Source organism: Gadus chalcogrammus, chromosome 2 (assembly GCF_026213295.1).
Source record: "Gadus chalcogrammus isolate NIFS_2021 chromosome 2, NIFS_Gcha_1.0, whole genome shotgun sequence".
Classification (NCBI taxonomy): domain Eukaryota; kingdom Metazoa; phylum Chordata; class Actinopteri; order Gadiformes; family Gadidae; genus Gadus; species Gadus chalcogrammus.
Window position 1 is genome coordinate 17,722,664 of NC_079413.1, and position 15,000 is coordinate 17,737,663.

The 15,000-nt window shown below is 49.4% G+C and overlaps 1 protein-coding gene across 1 annotated transcript in view; it reads left to right on the plus strand.

Annotated features, from left to right (window-relative positions):
• ntn1b (netrin 1b) overlaps nucleotides 1–15,000 on the plus strand; it is a 38,815-nt gene that overhangs the window by 18,634 nt on the left and 5,181 nt on the right. Inside the window, exons 3-6 of the mRNA XM_056583432.1 lie at nucleotides 5,519–5,707; nucleotides 9,783–9,932; nucleotides 12,069–12,122; nucleotides 14,601–14,675. Coding sequence (XP_056439407.1) covers nucleotides 5,519–5,707; nucleotides 9,783–9,932; nucleotides 12,069–12,122; nucleotides 14,601–14,675 — 468 coding nt within the window. The remainder of the gene's footprint in view (nucleotides 1–5,518; nucleotides 5,708–9,782; nucleotides 9,933–12,068; nucleotides 12,123–14,600; nucleotides 14,676–15,000) is intronic.

Sequence of the window (15,000 nt, forward strand, 5' to 3'; positions counted from 1 at the left end):
GGTCTGACCTGATCCTTTGAGAAGGTTATTTGTATTCTTATGTTACGATAAAATGACACAATGATAATGTCAAAGGATGTTATAGAAAATGGGCACAGCAGCCTTTGCCTTCGCTGATATTTCATACACCGATCGATCTAGCTTAGCTTTGCACCACGTAGATGATGAGCTCGAAGGGTGCCAAGCAAAGCATTCCAGAAGGTGTCAGAGTAGACCTCACCTAGAGAACTCATTCCAAGACCTCATCATCATCATCATCATCATCATCATCATCATCATCATCCAAACCACAGTTGCTCCACTGAGATGTTAACCCTGGGAGAAGGTTGACCATTGCTGTGTTCCAATATCCATACTATCCGTACTTACTATACTTAGTTTGAGTGCTTAGGGTGTTCAAGTTAAGATCGGGGCGAATATACGTTTACTGAAAAGACCCGGATGAAAACGTTCAAACCGTGGATTGTGGATCGATGTACACTTTTCGTACTCAATGGCAACCATCTTAGCTACGTAGCTGAAGAGGCGGAGCCAGGCTGAGCCACATGCCTGCTTTAATAGTCATTTTTTTGTTTTTATAGCTTTTTGTAGCAGCTAGCCGTAAAGAGTTCACCATTCAAAGCTGGATGTTTATGCGGGGGAGGAGCCGAGGCGGCAGTCCAGATCGTAATTCCGGTTAGTGCACCACAGAGCATTGGATTTGGAACGATACTGACATCTGAAAATCAGCGCACTTAGTGAAAGCGGATAGTGTACTATGGTTAAGTGTACTCATGGAAATATGGATATCAGAACACAGCACACGTCTGGTCAGAGGTGGAGGCCTAGGCAGGGGTTGGTATGGGATTGGAGATGGTGGTGGAGATGATGGTGATGGTAATAGTGGTGGTGGTGGAGGTGATGGTAATGGAAATGTTGGAGATGTTTGTCGAGATGATGGGGATGGTAGTGGGAATGGGTGGTGAGGGTGGTAATGGTAGTAGTGGAATTGAGATGGTATTTATTTAAGATTATATCTAAAAAGCTTTGTGCGCCTCAGATGATATTATGAAAGACTGCTTCTGACGTCTCTGGTACTTCCACAACAAGTAAAGGCTTGTAGTGGGGGTTATCTCGACCATGGTTAAGAATAATTGGTGGAAAGGAACTTTGGACTTGACTCTCTGAAGTCCATGAACCACGACATGGAGGAGAAAGGGATTGCACTCCGGGAGCTGAGCTGCCAGACTGCCGCCGAACCTTCTGCGGCAGTTCAGCTCCCGGAGTACACCGCCGGAGCTGCCGGACTGCTGCCGAAGCTTCCGGCGGCAGTCCGGCGGGGGAAGCTCAACTCCGGGAGTACAATCCCTTTCTCCTCCATGTCTTCTCCTCTGGACTGCCGTCGAAGCAACGGCGGCAGTCCGGCAGCGCCGGCGGGGGGAGCTCGGCAGCAGTCCGTCTGAGAAAGGGATTGCACTCCCGGAGCTGAGCTGCCGGGCTGCCGCCGAGCTCTCCCCGCCCGAGCTGCCTGTCCGCTGGTCCACAAAATCATAGCTATGCTCCTATTGGAAGGTAGTGGGGCACTGGGAGGTAATATTCAGCTGTGCCCCCATCCTACGTAGGAGGGGGCGCCGAAACTGACTCGCTTGTTTTGTAACTGTGGGCGGGGTACTTTCAGAAATGCATATCTCACTCAAAAAATCATCTAAGGAATTTTTTCAAAGTTTGTATGCGTGTGGGAGCACCAGAGACCCAAAACAACACCCCAAATCCCGGGAAAAGTGTTGTTTTCCTAAAATGTCCCTTTAACCAATTCCCTGTATGCAACAAAGATAGCTAGGATAAGATGATAATATTAACACAAACAGACGTTTCCCCAGAGTGTTTCTGAGCGTTTCGAGTCTCTCTCTACTGACACATGATTTCCAAGTACACAATATTAAAGTAAGATGGCTGGCCAGGGCAGCGATGTGATTGGTTCATTGTGGACGAAGTCGTTGATAGATGGAGTGCCAGTTTGTCTGCGTGTGTTTCTATGTGTGTGTGCTAGTGTGTCAAGTCTCACACAACAAACAACGATAACGTTTTTTGGTCCATACACTATATTAAGTGAAGCATTTGTGCAAAGTAACACATGAATGCTTTAGGTATGCCTCGTTGACATTTTGGGAAATCTCCAGCTCATCTTCGTCACCTTCGTCGTTGTCGTAATTGTGTCAGGAAACTCTGACAGGCTTTGATCTTCCAAGGGTGCGCTTGTTTTATCTACCGTCACGTGTCGGAGCGTCTGAGCTCCAGCACTGTTGGCTTTGGCTCTCTCTCTCTCTATCTCTCGCTCTCTCTCTCTCGCTCTCTCTCTCTCTCTCTCTCTCTCTCTCTTTCTCTCTCTATCTCTCACTGGCGATACGGGCCACTATCATCACTGTCTCTCGGCCAGTGAGCGAGTGATTGATCCTGGGTGGGCCAGTACCTTCCGTCCACCAATGAAACGCTACATTCTTCTTTATGCACATCACACACACCCACACACACACACACTCACACACAAACACACACACAAGCACACACAAACACACACAGACACACACGCACACACAAACACACACTCACACTCACAGAGCATTGGAAGTCTGCATTCACACACATATGCCGACACACAAATACTCTCCCAGACACAAACGCAGCCCACACACAGACACTCTCCAGCATGTGTGTGTGTGTGTGTGTGTGTGTGTGTGTGTGTGTGTGTGTGTGTGTGTGTGTGTGTGTGTGTGTGTGTGTGTGTGTGTGTGTGTGTGTGTGTGTGTGTGTGTGTGTGTGTGTGTGTGTGTGTCAGTCGCTGACAGCAACAGCGTGTCTCCACGCTGATCCTCGCGCAGATGGACAGACTCCCAGACTGATCCCTCCGCCCGGAGTACGTAGAGCCCCCCAGTCCCCCCAGCCTCCCACCCCCCAGTCCCCCAGTCCGCCCACTCTCCCAGTCCTTCCAGTCTCCCAGTCTCCCAGTCCCCGGTCCTCCAGTCCTCCCATTACCTCCAGTCCTCCCAGTCCTCCCAGTCCCCAAGCCCCCCAGTCCTCCCAGTCTACCCAGTCCACTAGTCCCCTGGTCCTCCAATTCCCTCCAGTCCTCCCATTCCCTCCAGTCCTCCCAGGCCTCCCAGCCCCCCAGTCCTCCCAGTCCCTGGTCCCCCCAGTCCTCCAATCCCCCAGTCCTCTCAGTCCCCTAGTCCTCCCAGTCCCCCAAGTCCTCCCAGTCCTCCCAGTCCCCCAGTCCTCCCAGTTCCCCAGTCCTCCCAGTTCCCCAGTCCTCCCAGTCCCCCCAGCCCAAACATAAAACCCAGTCCCCAGACCGATGTGAGCGCGTGCCGGACGCCAGCCCCTCCCCCAGGGGCAGAACCAATGCTGCGTGGGGCTGGTTTAGGGGCGTCCGTGGGTCTGAAAGAGAGGTATTAGGGGTTCGGGCAAGTGTGAGTGACAGGTGACAGGGATATGACCCAGAGTTCAACAGGAGGACCGGAGGAGAGAGGCTGAGATAAGATCTATTGGTCACTTCAACTCACAAACACACACACACAGTAACACACACCTACAGGACATACATTGAAGTACACACAAACACACACACACACATACACACACTCATGCACACACACACACACACACACACACACACACACACACACACACACACACACACACACACACATACACACACACACACACACACACACACACACACACACACACACACACACACACACACACACACTACCTTTTGTAGAGATAACGGTAAAGATAAGTGGAGTCATAGAGTGAAGAGGAAAGGGAGGTGTGTTTCTGTGTCTGTGTGTGTGTCTCTGTGTGTGTGTGTGTGTGTGGGGGGGGTTAAAGATAAGCCAATGACAGCTGCACAACATATTTGTGTGTCTTTGATTGTACAAGTATGTGTGTGAAAGTGGGTGTGTGTATGTATGAGTCAGGGTGGATAGTTGACACAGAGACGGGTCATTAAGGAGCAGGTAGGGTTTAGACAGTGAACACAGAGACAGGTCATTAAGGAGCAGGTAAGGGTTAGACAGTGACCACAGAAACAGGTCATTAAGGAGCAGGTCGGGGTTAGACAGTGAATACAGAGACAGGTCATTAAGGAACAGGTAAGGGATGGACAGTGAACACAGAGACAGGTCATTAAGGAGCAGGTAGGGGTTAGACAGTACAGAGACAGGTCATTAAGGAGCAGGTAGGGGTTAGAAAGTACAGAGACAGGTCATTAAAGAGCAGGTAGGATTTAGACTGTGAACAGAGAAAGGTCATTGAGGAGCAGGTCGGGGTTAGACAGTGACTACAGAGACAGGTCATTAAGGAGCAGGTAGGGGTTAGACAGTAACTACAGAGACAGGTCATTAAGGAGCAAGTAGGGATTAGAGCATCTTGCTCTGGGACATTGGGGTTTGAAACAATAACATTTGGATTGGAATCCAACACCAGAGCCACTAGACTGTACAGATCAGACTTGTTTGCGGTGTTATTGAAAAATGTGTACGTTGCGTAATAATGCCAGTTAAGTGTGTTCACAGTTTTTTAATGGTTTGTATTCGTGTTTAGTTCTGGGTTTTATCACGTGGTTGTTTGTGAATAGGTTTTTAAGTGAGGTGTAATCTTGATCTATGATAGAAATACAACTGAATTTTAATCACAGGAATCACAAACAGCTCGGGTGAAATTCATGAGCAGGTGGCAGTGTGTGTGTTTGTGTGTTTGTGTGTGTGTGTTCGTCTGTGTGTGAGAGTGTGTGGATGTGCTTCTGTGTGTGTGTGTGTGTGTGTGTGTGTGTGTGTGTGTGTGTGTGTGTGTGTGTGTGTGTGTGTGTGTGTGTGTGTGTGTGTGTGTGTGTGTGTGTGTGTGTGTGTGTGTGTGTGTGTGTTTCTGCAGATCCGGCCAGCTGTATTTCTAAATACCTAGGGACCAGGTGATGGCTCTGCTCAAGCTGTTAATCTACTCCATAATTGCATTCATTAACATATATATAGCACATGGATTGATTGGATTTTTTTGGCCATAAAATTGTATAGTTACTTAAAACATTAGTATTTCAAAGTCTAATGTAATGTGTGTCTCTCTCTTTCTCCTTATCTCTCTCTCTATCTCTGCCTCTCTCTCCCTCTCCTTCTCCCCCCCTCTCTCTCTCTCTCTCTGCCTCCCCCCCTCTCTCCCTTCTCCCTTTCCCCCTCTCTCTCTCTCTCTCTCTCTCTCTCTCTCTCTCCCTCTCTCTCTCTCTCTCTCTCTCTCCCGCTCTCTCTCCCTCTCCTTCTGCCACACTATCTGTCTCTCTATCTCTCTCTCTCTCTCTCTCTCTCTATCTCTCCCTCTCTCTCCCTCTCCTTCTCCCGCACACTCTCTCTCTCCCTCTCTCTCTCTCTCTCTCTCTCTCTCTCTCTCTCTCTCTCTCTCTCTCTCTCTCTCGCTCTCTCTCTCTCTCTCTCTTTCTCTCCCTCTCTCTCTCTCCCCCTCTCTCTCTCTCCCCCCCTCTCTCTCGCAGCCTGTCACTGTAACCTCCACGCGCGACGCTGTCGGTTCAACATGGAGCTGTACAAGCTGTCCGGTCGCCGCAGTGGGGGTGTTTGCCTGAACTGCCGCCACAACACAGCGGGCCGCCACTGCCACTACTGCAAGGAGGGCTACTACCGCGACATGACCAAGGCCATCTCGCACCGCCGCGCCTGCAAAGGTACCGCCACGCCACCACACGCTTGCTACATGCTACGCTCACTACATACCACGCCGCCACATGCTATGCTAACTACATGCTACGCCGCCACATGCTACGCTCGCTTGTTTGTCTGTGTTTGTGTAATGTGTGTTTGTAAGTAAGTGCGAGTATGTAGTTACATTTTTTCTCAGTCGCTTTGGTACATTTCTCATATCAGAATTGAAATTTGCAAAACAGTAAGTGCATTTCTCAAAACAATTCGTACAAATAGCAAAACACCATGGATTTCATGCAAAAGCAAGTCTCTTGCTCAAAATCCTTAGTTTGTTTCTCAAAAGTAAATATCTGTGTCAATGAACTTGTCAGTGCCATCAAAATGACAAGTCCTTGTGTTATTGTGTACGGATAAGACAGTCAAATTGCTTAGTCATGTTGTCAATATAACAGTGTAATCAGGAGGGATGTTCTGATGTAAACCATGGCTAAAGCTTTGAAGACAATTATTGTAAATTGTAAGTTACACCTTAGTGTACGTGGGAGATTGATTGCAAGAGACTGGACAAGATTCACATTTACGCTTTGACTATTTGTACTGTAATTTGTTTACAGACCATGTCATTCTTAGAATTGTGAACATAGGAAAATCTCCTTAGGGTAAACTGTACATGCATTGCTGTAGGAATTACAGTGCAGTCATCCTACACCTCCTGACGTTACTGTCTGTTGGGCCACAAATTCTCAGATAATGTAACATTGTGTTGTGCTCCAGCTATATATATACTTGCCAGTTCATGCTTCAGGAGATGCACCTTTGAGCTATTCCAGTAAACTGGTTGATCGTTGGTTGATCTAACACTTCCCACATTTCCCTTCATAGAGAAAGTCAAGATTCACCTGGTAGCAATTTACCCATTCAGGACAGATTTAGAAAAAAAGTCTAATGGAAATGTATAGAAATATGCTTGACATATTATGACAACTTGTTCAACCATATTGCATGTAAAGACTTATGCAATAAACTAATGCCTAAATGTTGTGGGGGTGAGACTATTCAATAGAGACCCATTACAATACATTTTGATCAACATGACAAAAGCAATTGATAATGTAGGAAAGAGCAGAGAATTGTACATAATCATTTGCATGAATGTACCAAAGCATTTGCAACTTGTTCAAAGAAATCAGAAACTGCTTTTTTGATGTGCACAAACGATTGAACAGGTAGTTTTGAGAATTTCAATTCTGATCCGAGAAATAACCAAAGCGACTGAGATAAACTGTAATGTGTGTGTGTGAGCATTTAGTGAGTGTGTGAGTGTGTTTGTGTTACCATCGCTGGCAGTGTGTCCTGATCCGGCTCCAGGCCCCTGATTCCAACACAACCCTCAGTGAGTGACGTTGTGCAGGATCCCATACTGTGGTCTCCCAACACATCCTCTGCTGTGTCCCCATTGCCCCCCCCACCCTTGCCTCCAACACCCCCTCTCTGGTGGGGGGTGCCCAGTGGTTTATTCCCTGGCTTAACAACGTCGCCCCTCATCAAGCCCAGTGTAAACACAGCCCTCTTAGAGCGTCGTCACGGTGACACCTTACCTCTCGGCTGACACCCTGGTGATTCGTTCGCTCTCTCGTCCGCTCGTTTGCTCGCTGCATTAATCTGTACCCCAGGCGGAGCCCAGCCCACCCTCCTCCTCCATCCCCCCTCCATTGGGCCTGGAGATCACTCAGCGGAGAGAGGGGCGAGGAGAGGGGGGCTTACAGGGACTGGGAGCCCTGGGGGCAGGAGACAGGTACTGGACCCTCCTCCTCCGTCAGGAGAGGAGGGGCTGGCGGAGAAGGAGGCTCGGTTAACGTGCGGCTGACTCACGCTCTCTTTGAAGCGGCTCCGCCCGTTAATGGGAAACATAACGGAGCCGCTCAGAACACTTTGTTATTAATCCAGGAACCCGGAGACCGAGAGCACTCACACACTCAGAGAGAACACACACACACACACATTCACACATAGAGAGCACTCACACACTCGCACAAAGACACATAAACATAGAGAACACACACTCACACACACATAGAGAACACTCACACACCAATAGAGAACACTCATACACACATAGAGCACACTCACACACACACACACACACACATAGAGCACACTCACACACACACACACACACACACACACACACACACACACACACACACATACACACACACACACACACACACACACACACACACACACACACACACACACACACACACACACACACACACACACACACACACACACAAACACACACACAAACATCCCAAACACACATGCAGCACACCTAGATGCACACCTATGAACACATGAACACATGAACCCATGATGAGACAGGCCTTATGCGCTCCACTCACTGATCCTCTGCTGCTCTGAGAGCCAACGGTCCCCCAGAACCAGAGACCAAGAACCAGAGATCCAGAACCAGAGACCCAGAACCAGAGATCCAGAACCAGAGATCCAGAACCAGAGATCCAGAACCAGAGACCCAGAACCTTAGAGCCAGAACCAGAGACCCAGAACCAGAACCAGAGGCCCAGAACCAGAGATCAGAGATCCAGAACCAGAGACCCAGAACCAGACCCAGAACCAGAGAGCCAGAACCAGAACCAGAGACGCAGAACTAGAGACCCAGAACCAGACAACCAGAACCAGAGACCCAGAACCAGAGACCCAGAACCAGAGACCCAGAACCAGAGACCAGTGATCCAGAACCAGAGACTCAGAACCAGAAACCCAGAACCAGACCCAGAGACCCAGAACCAGAGACCAAGAACCAGAACCAGAGACCCAGAACCAGGACCAGTGACCCAGAACCAGAGACCCAGAACTAGAGAACCTGTACCAGAGAACCAGAACCAGAGATCCAGAACCAGAGAACCAGAACCAGAGACCCGGGTGAATAGTCTGAGGTCTGGAGCAGGTCCCAGGTCCCATCTGTGACGGCCTGCCCCCCCCCCCCCCCCCCCCTTTCCCCCCTCCTCCCCTCCTCGCTGCCTCCATCCCTGTTTATTTACTCCTGCCCCGGCAGCAGCCCGGTGTGGCTTCACACTCCGAGCTCTGCAGAGCTCTGTTGCAGCTGTGCTACCATGTCTTCTGTTTGTTGAGCCTCAATGCTACCATGTCTTCTGTTTGTTGAGCCTCAATGCTTTTGCCCTTTCTAAAAAGCTTTTTAACTTTGCCTCTATTTTTTATTTTAATACTAAAATGCCTTTTTAATTTACCCATTTCTTTGCATATGTTTTTCTTTTACTTATCTATTATTATTTTATTTTATTGTATGACAATGTTTATATGTGAAGCACTTTGAGTCTGCCTTGTGTATGAAAAGTGCTATATAAATAAAGTTGCCTTGCCTTGCCTTGCCTTAATCCAAACAAACTCCCAAGTCAAGTCCAATCAATTCAACCTTATTAGTTCAGCCCCTAATCACAGTCCCAGTCTCACAGGGCTTCACAGGCCGTATAGTCATGACTCCCCCTCGCTGCGGTCCCCGAGGGCCAGAGGAAAGCCCCTTCATTAGTGAGGAAGAGATCAGAGGTGTAATGCAGAGTGGGGGATCCCTCTTACAGTTCTGGTAAGGGATCAATGGGGCCGTCATTGATGTACATAGTGGCATTAAAGCCTTATATTTTGAATGATAGAAAAGGAGTATTGTGCTTCAGGTGGGATGGGGATCACAGCAACACACTCAAACATGGACTGAAGCAGAGAGTCACCAACACGATGACCCCAGAGGTCCTTGAGGAGCAGGTGGGAGTCAGGGAGCATCAAGAGATAGACTGAGGTCATCGGGGATCGAACCTGCTGACCTTCAGCTGAAAGAGAAACTCTTGCCCCTACATTGTTCTGCCCCAGAAAGTGTGAGTGCGTGTGTGGGTGTCTGTGTGTGTATGTCCCTGTATGTCTGTGTGTGTGTGTTTAATGAGGCTGTGAAAACATGTTGAAGGCGGTGACTCTTAAATGAAACTGTCCATGATAATAGTGACACAACGATAGTGATGACAATGATGATGGTGATGACAGTGATGGTGTCTTTTGTCCCCCCAGCGTGTGACTGCCACCCGGTGGGGGCTGCGGGTAAGACGTGTAACCAGACAACGGGTCAGTGCCCATGCAAGGACGGGGTGACGGGCATCACCTGCAACCGCTGCGCCAAGGGCTACCAGCAGAGCCGCTCGCCCATTGCCCCCTGCATCAGTAAGCCCCGCTCTGTCCCACGCCGTCGGGCACTCTGACAAGCTCATGGGGAGGGATCAGGGGACTACAGTCTGGGTCCCTCAGAATCAGTCTAACCTGAAGGCCTTGACATAGAAGGGAGGGAACTAAGAACAGTATGGCTGGTTTGGGACCCGACTGAAGCTCCGTACCGGCCATCGATGGCCACAGGGTGCAGAGTGGACTCTGATGTGGAGGCATGTGGTTCAGGAAGGAGAGCGGGTTGGCTGGTCACCAGAAGTTTGCTAGTTCGATCCCCGGCTCCTTCTAGCGAGTGTTGAGGTGACCCTGAGCAACCCAGCTCCTGACGAGCTGGCTGTCACCTTGCTTGGTTGACTCCAGTGTCGGTGTGTGAATGTGTGCATGAATGGGTGAATGTTTGGCAATATTGTCAAGTGCTTTAAGCGGTCACTGGTTAGAAAAGCACTGTATAAATACAGTCCGTTAACCGTAATGATGAAGATATCTTCATCATTTCTCCCCCAGACCTTGACGCTACTGCAGGGGTAGGTCAACAGAACCACGGATGTGTTCCTGTCTGAACTCGTCTCCGTCCGTATCGGCAGCTCGAGAACCTTTGCCGAGACGCCATTTTCCATTTCGTTTTTTAGGCTTATTTTAGATCAGAGGGAGAGAATAAAACGATAATGTATAACAGTGCTGTGTGTCGTTGGGTTTGGAAAACCTTAGAAACGGGATCGGTTTTGTGAGTTATTTTATTGGCCGAACTAATTTCCTGTGTTTTCCTTCACATCTGGTCGATTTATTCTGGACGGTTGTTGTGTGCTGTTAACTCTCGCTAAGATAAACACAGCACAGCAGCACGGCCTATCACAAGACCCTGTTCACGGTCTCCACCGTTAAGGGTCTGTCGACCAATAAAAACAAAACAATGCTAGCTGATGTGTTTATTGGCTGTATCAGCGGCCTGCAGGTTCTCCAGCTCCTCAATCACAGCTCCAAGCCACGCAAGAGGGGTTAGCTCGCTAGCTAACGGTCGCTAAAGCTATCAGCATCAAACAGCAAGCTGGCCGGCCTAGATAAGAGAGCAGACAATGAAGTCTGGACACAGAGGCGGCGTTTACCACTGTCCAGTAGAGTGCTGCCATTAATCAGGGTGAAGGAGGCTGATAGAGAGGAGGTCTGAGGGGGTCCAGGAGGCGACGGAGATAGGCCTCCATCACCTAGGAGCCCACTGTGACCCTGGGAATCTGGTGGAACCTGGTTTACCCGTTGGTACCAGGTTGAACCGGGTGAAACCAGGGTTCTTTCACTCCGCCCGGAGAGAGGAGCTCAGCTCATGTAAACGTTGGAGGGAAACTGCGGTTCTTAAGTTCAAGTCGAGCCTGAGTTTTTTCTCTTGCGTTCTCTTCTTCTCGTTGTTCTCGATAATGTGTGTGAGTATTTAACGGCACGTTGTTAACCGTATTGAACTGCGTTAACGAGGCCAGTGGCAGGAGTGATGCCCACCACTCGCACGCTCCCGGCCCTCAGAGCGGCGAGGAGAACCTCCGCCTGCATCGCACGCTGCAATCCTGATTGATACCAGAACGTCTGAACTCAGAGAACACCACACAGCGTTGGGTTCAATGAGGACCGCTGAGGAGCCGAGCCAGGGAATAGACCAGGGCGTGTTTATGGGCTAGGATTGGGTTTTTCCTTTTTGTTTCATCCACTCTGATTTTGTCCATATAGATTAACATTCAGGGCATTTAGCAGAGGCTTTTATCCAAAGCCACTTACAATAAATACATCTGTCAGAAGAAAGAGAAATAACAATATATCTCTGTCGGTACAGTAAGGATGTTCATAGAACCAAGGGCCAAGCACCAACCATCAATAGGTTAACCCATTCCCCGTATACAACAGAGATAGCCTGGATTGTCCCATAATCTCATATTTTAATTTCATTGCATATTTTATTTGTATTTATTGATTCTTGTCAATGTACCCCTGCCTCTATTGATCGATTGCTTTACAATTACCAATCATATTTATTAATAAGTGCATTGATTAAAGCAAGCTTTGTGAACTTTGTTTCTGCAGGTTAGGGGTTTACCTCTTGAGTCTCTGACCTCATTGTAAGTGAACATCTTCTTGTTTGTGTCCTCTCCTCAGAGATCCCTGTAGCCTCTCCGACGGTATCCTACAGCAGTCCAGACGAGCCTTCAGGTGAGCACATGTTTCCTCACCACTGGCGCTCCTTCCAGACCTGCTGCTTGGAGTCTATTCTATAGAGCTTAAATATAGGTTAACTAAACTAGGCTTAACTAGAAGAAAAGATAAACTAAGCTGAGCTATAATGATTTGAATTAACTCGACTAAACTAAACTAAACAAACCCCATACCAAACTCAAGCCAAGGTATTTACTAAAATAAACCCAAATCAACACATTTCACAAGAAAACTACATTTGTAGTCTTTACAGGTTAGAGCTAACGTGAGACTCCAGGTCTAAGTCCTGGTCCATAGTCCCCCTCCCCAACTCTCTGGCCTGTCACCCATCCCCTCTCCCCCTCACTGCCGCCCAGACACAGACCCCCCAGGGTCGCTTCTAACAGCATTACACGCCTCGTTAGAGCCGGCTTGTTCTCTAATCAGAGCCGTCTGTGGGGAGAGGACACCATTTACAGCCTCGTGAGGGCTCCTATTAGACTATGGAAAATCTGCCTGTTTGATCTGGTTATGAGGTTTATAAAGACAAAGAAAATCCGCCCCCTTGATATAAAAAGGCCTCATATGCTTGTTATGTTATCCCAACACCACAACTATTAACTGTTTGATTTAGTAGACGCTTTTACCCAAATGACCCACAGTGAGATGGGTTCTCCTTGATGTGATTGAGGAGCAGGTAGGGAAGGAGGGAGGTGAGGAGGTAGGGAAGGAGGAAGGGGAGGAGGGAGGGGAGGAGGTAGGGGTGAAGGGAGGGGAGGAGGGAGGGGAGGAGGGCATCTTTTTTATGTAGGCCCACGGGCAGACTGTGGACATCGGGATTTTCACCCACACAATGACACTCACAAACTCACACACACACACAGACATACACACACACACACACACGCATACAGAGCTCCAACAGGAAGTAGACAGAGAGCTTGGACCCAGTAATGACCAGCACACCATGGCCCAGTTTCTTTTGGGGTTCAGCTCCCCTCCCCGCAGCACAGCGCCCTCTTTGGTTGACCGAGGAACTGCGCGGTCGGCCGCCAGCAGCCTGTTCTGATTCCTGTCACAAATCTCCCAGTGGCGACACGCAACCCTCAGAACCAGCAGCAGTGGCCCCGCGGGCCCCTGGCCCTGGTGAAGAGGCCCTCACAAAGGGGCTGTTTGTCCCTCAGCGGGGCCCCGGCCCTACTGGGGCCCTGGCTGTGATAGCGGCGATGGGCTAATGGGTAACGCTAGCTTTCAAAGAGCTCTATGGTGGGAGGGTGGTGGTGGGGGGCCCCTGGGCCCTAGTGGAGGGGGGGGGGGTTAGTAGGGGCCCCGCCCTCGCCGGTGTATCTCCATGGAAAGCGGGCGTGTTTGGCGGTACGGCCACGCCCCTCTCGTTTACTTTAGGACCTTGTGTCTCTCCCCCGAACGCTCCTCGTTTCCGTAGAAACGTGTTTCCTCCGTGCGAGCACCCACCAACACCTCAAACACCGGGGGGGGTGGGGGGGGGGAGTGGAGGGGCGTTTTTTACTTGTTCCATCGTTGCCCCGGCAACTTCATTCACACGGAGGCTGAAAGGGAAGAAAGGGGGAGACGGGACAGAGGGCGCGGGGAAATAATGAAGTTTGTCCATATTCAGACCGACTGAAAAGGCCCCCCCCCCCCGCTCTCTCAGCCGCCTCCCCCCTTCCTCCCCTCTCCCACTGCCCCCCCCCCCCCCCTCTCGGTTTTTCCTCTAAAGGACCTCAAGGCCCATTACACTGAGCCCTGGAAATTAACTAAGTACTTTTACTCTTCTCCTTTAGCTCCTGTGTTGTGGCCTCTTCTATATTATCATAAAATCTGATATCAAGTCTACTGAATGTATTATATGTATCTGTGGAGAAACCTTCTCATTTATACAAAAAAAAGCTTAAAAGCTTTTCAAGAGTAGCTCCACTCGCTGGTGGGTTAACCCCGCAGGCAGGAGAGGAGGCCTTCAGCAACCCCAGGTTAGATTCCAGCCCACGGCCCTATGCTCCTTATCGCCACCCCTACTATCCGTGGAGAACGTCTCTGGGATTCAGCTGTGCATCTGGAGAAAGGGAACATTAGGAGGACTCATTTTAATGCTGTTGGTCACACACACTTTAACACACAACTTAACACACACACCTACAAAACACACCTTCACACATGCTTACCGGCACACACATACACACAGATCTTCAAAATATCGAGAAGACCATAAAAATTGGTTAAAATTGTAATCTCGTTATATAACTGTCTCTGTCTCTGTCTCTCTCTGTCTGTCGGTCTCTCTGTCTCTCTCTCTCTTTCTGTCTCTCGGTCTGTCTGTCTTTCTGCCTATCTGTCTGTCTGTCTGTCTCTCTGTCTGTCTCTCTCTCCGCCTGTCTGTCGGTCTCTGTCTGTCTGTCTGTCGGTTGGTCTGTTTGTCTCTCTCTCCGCCTGTCTGTCTGTCTGTTGGTCTCTCTGTCTGTCTGTCTCTCTCTCCCCCAGACTGTGATTCTTACTGCAAGACCTCCAAGGGGAAGCTGAAGATCACGATGAAGAAGTACTGCAAGAAAGATTTTGGTGAGTTCATCTCTCTGCTACCTGAACCCTGCCACAGGGGTCAGAGGTCAGCCTGAACCCCTGCAACCCCCTGATGGACAGCGCAGTAACCCATGGTAACCATCCGTCTGCCTCTTTGGAGAGGGAGATGGAACAGATTATGACATGGGAAAGGAAATGATTGACCAATCGGAGCAGCTCGTGAGACACAGACGTCTTTTCCTCTGAAGTTTATCAAAGCTCTTCCTGCCGCTCGCACACTTTAGGGGACCGTGATTGGTCAATATCCTCTCCCTCCCGTCTCATTAATATCTGCTGTCACAAGGGCCTTTGTGGCCCTCAGATC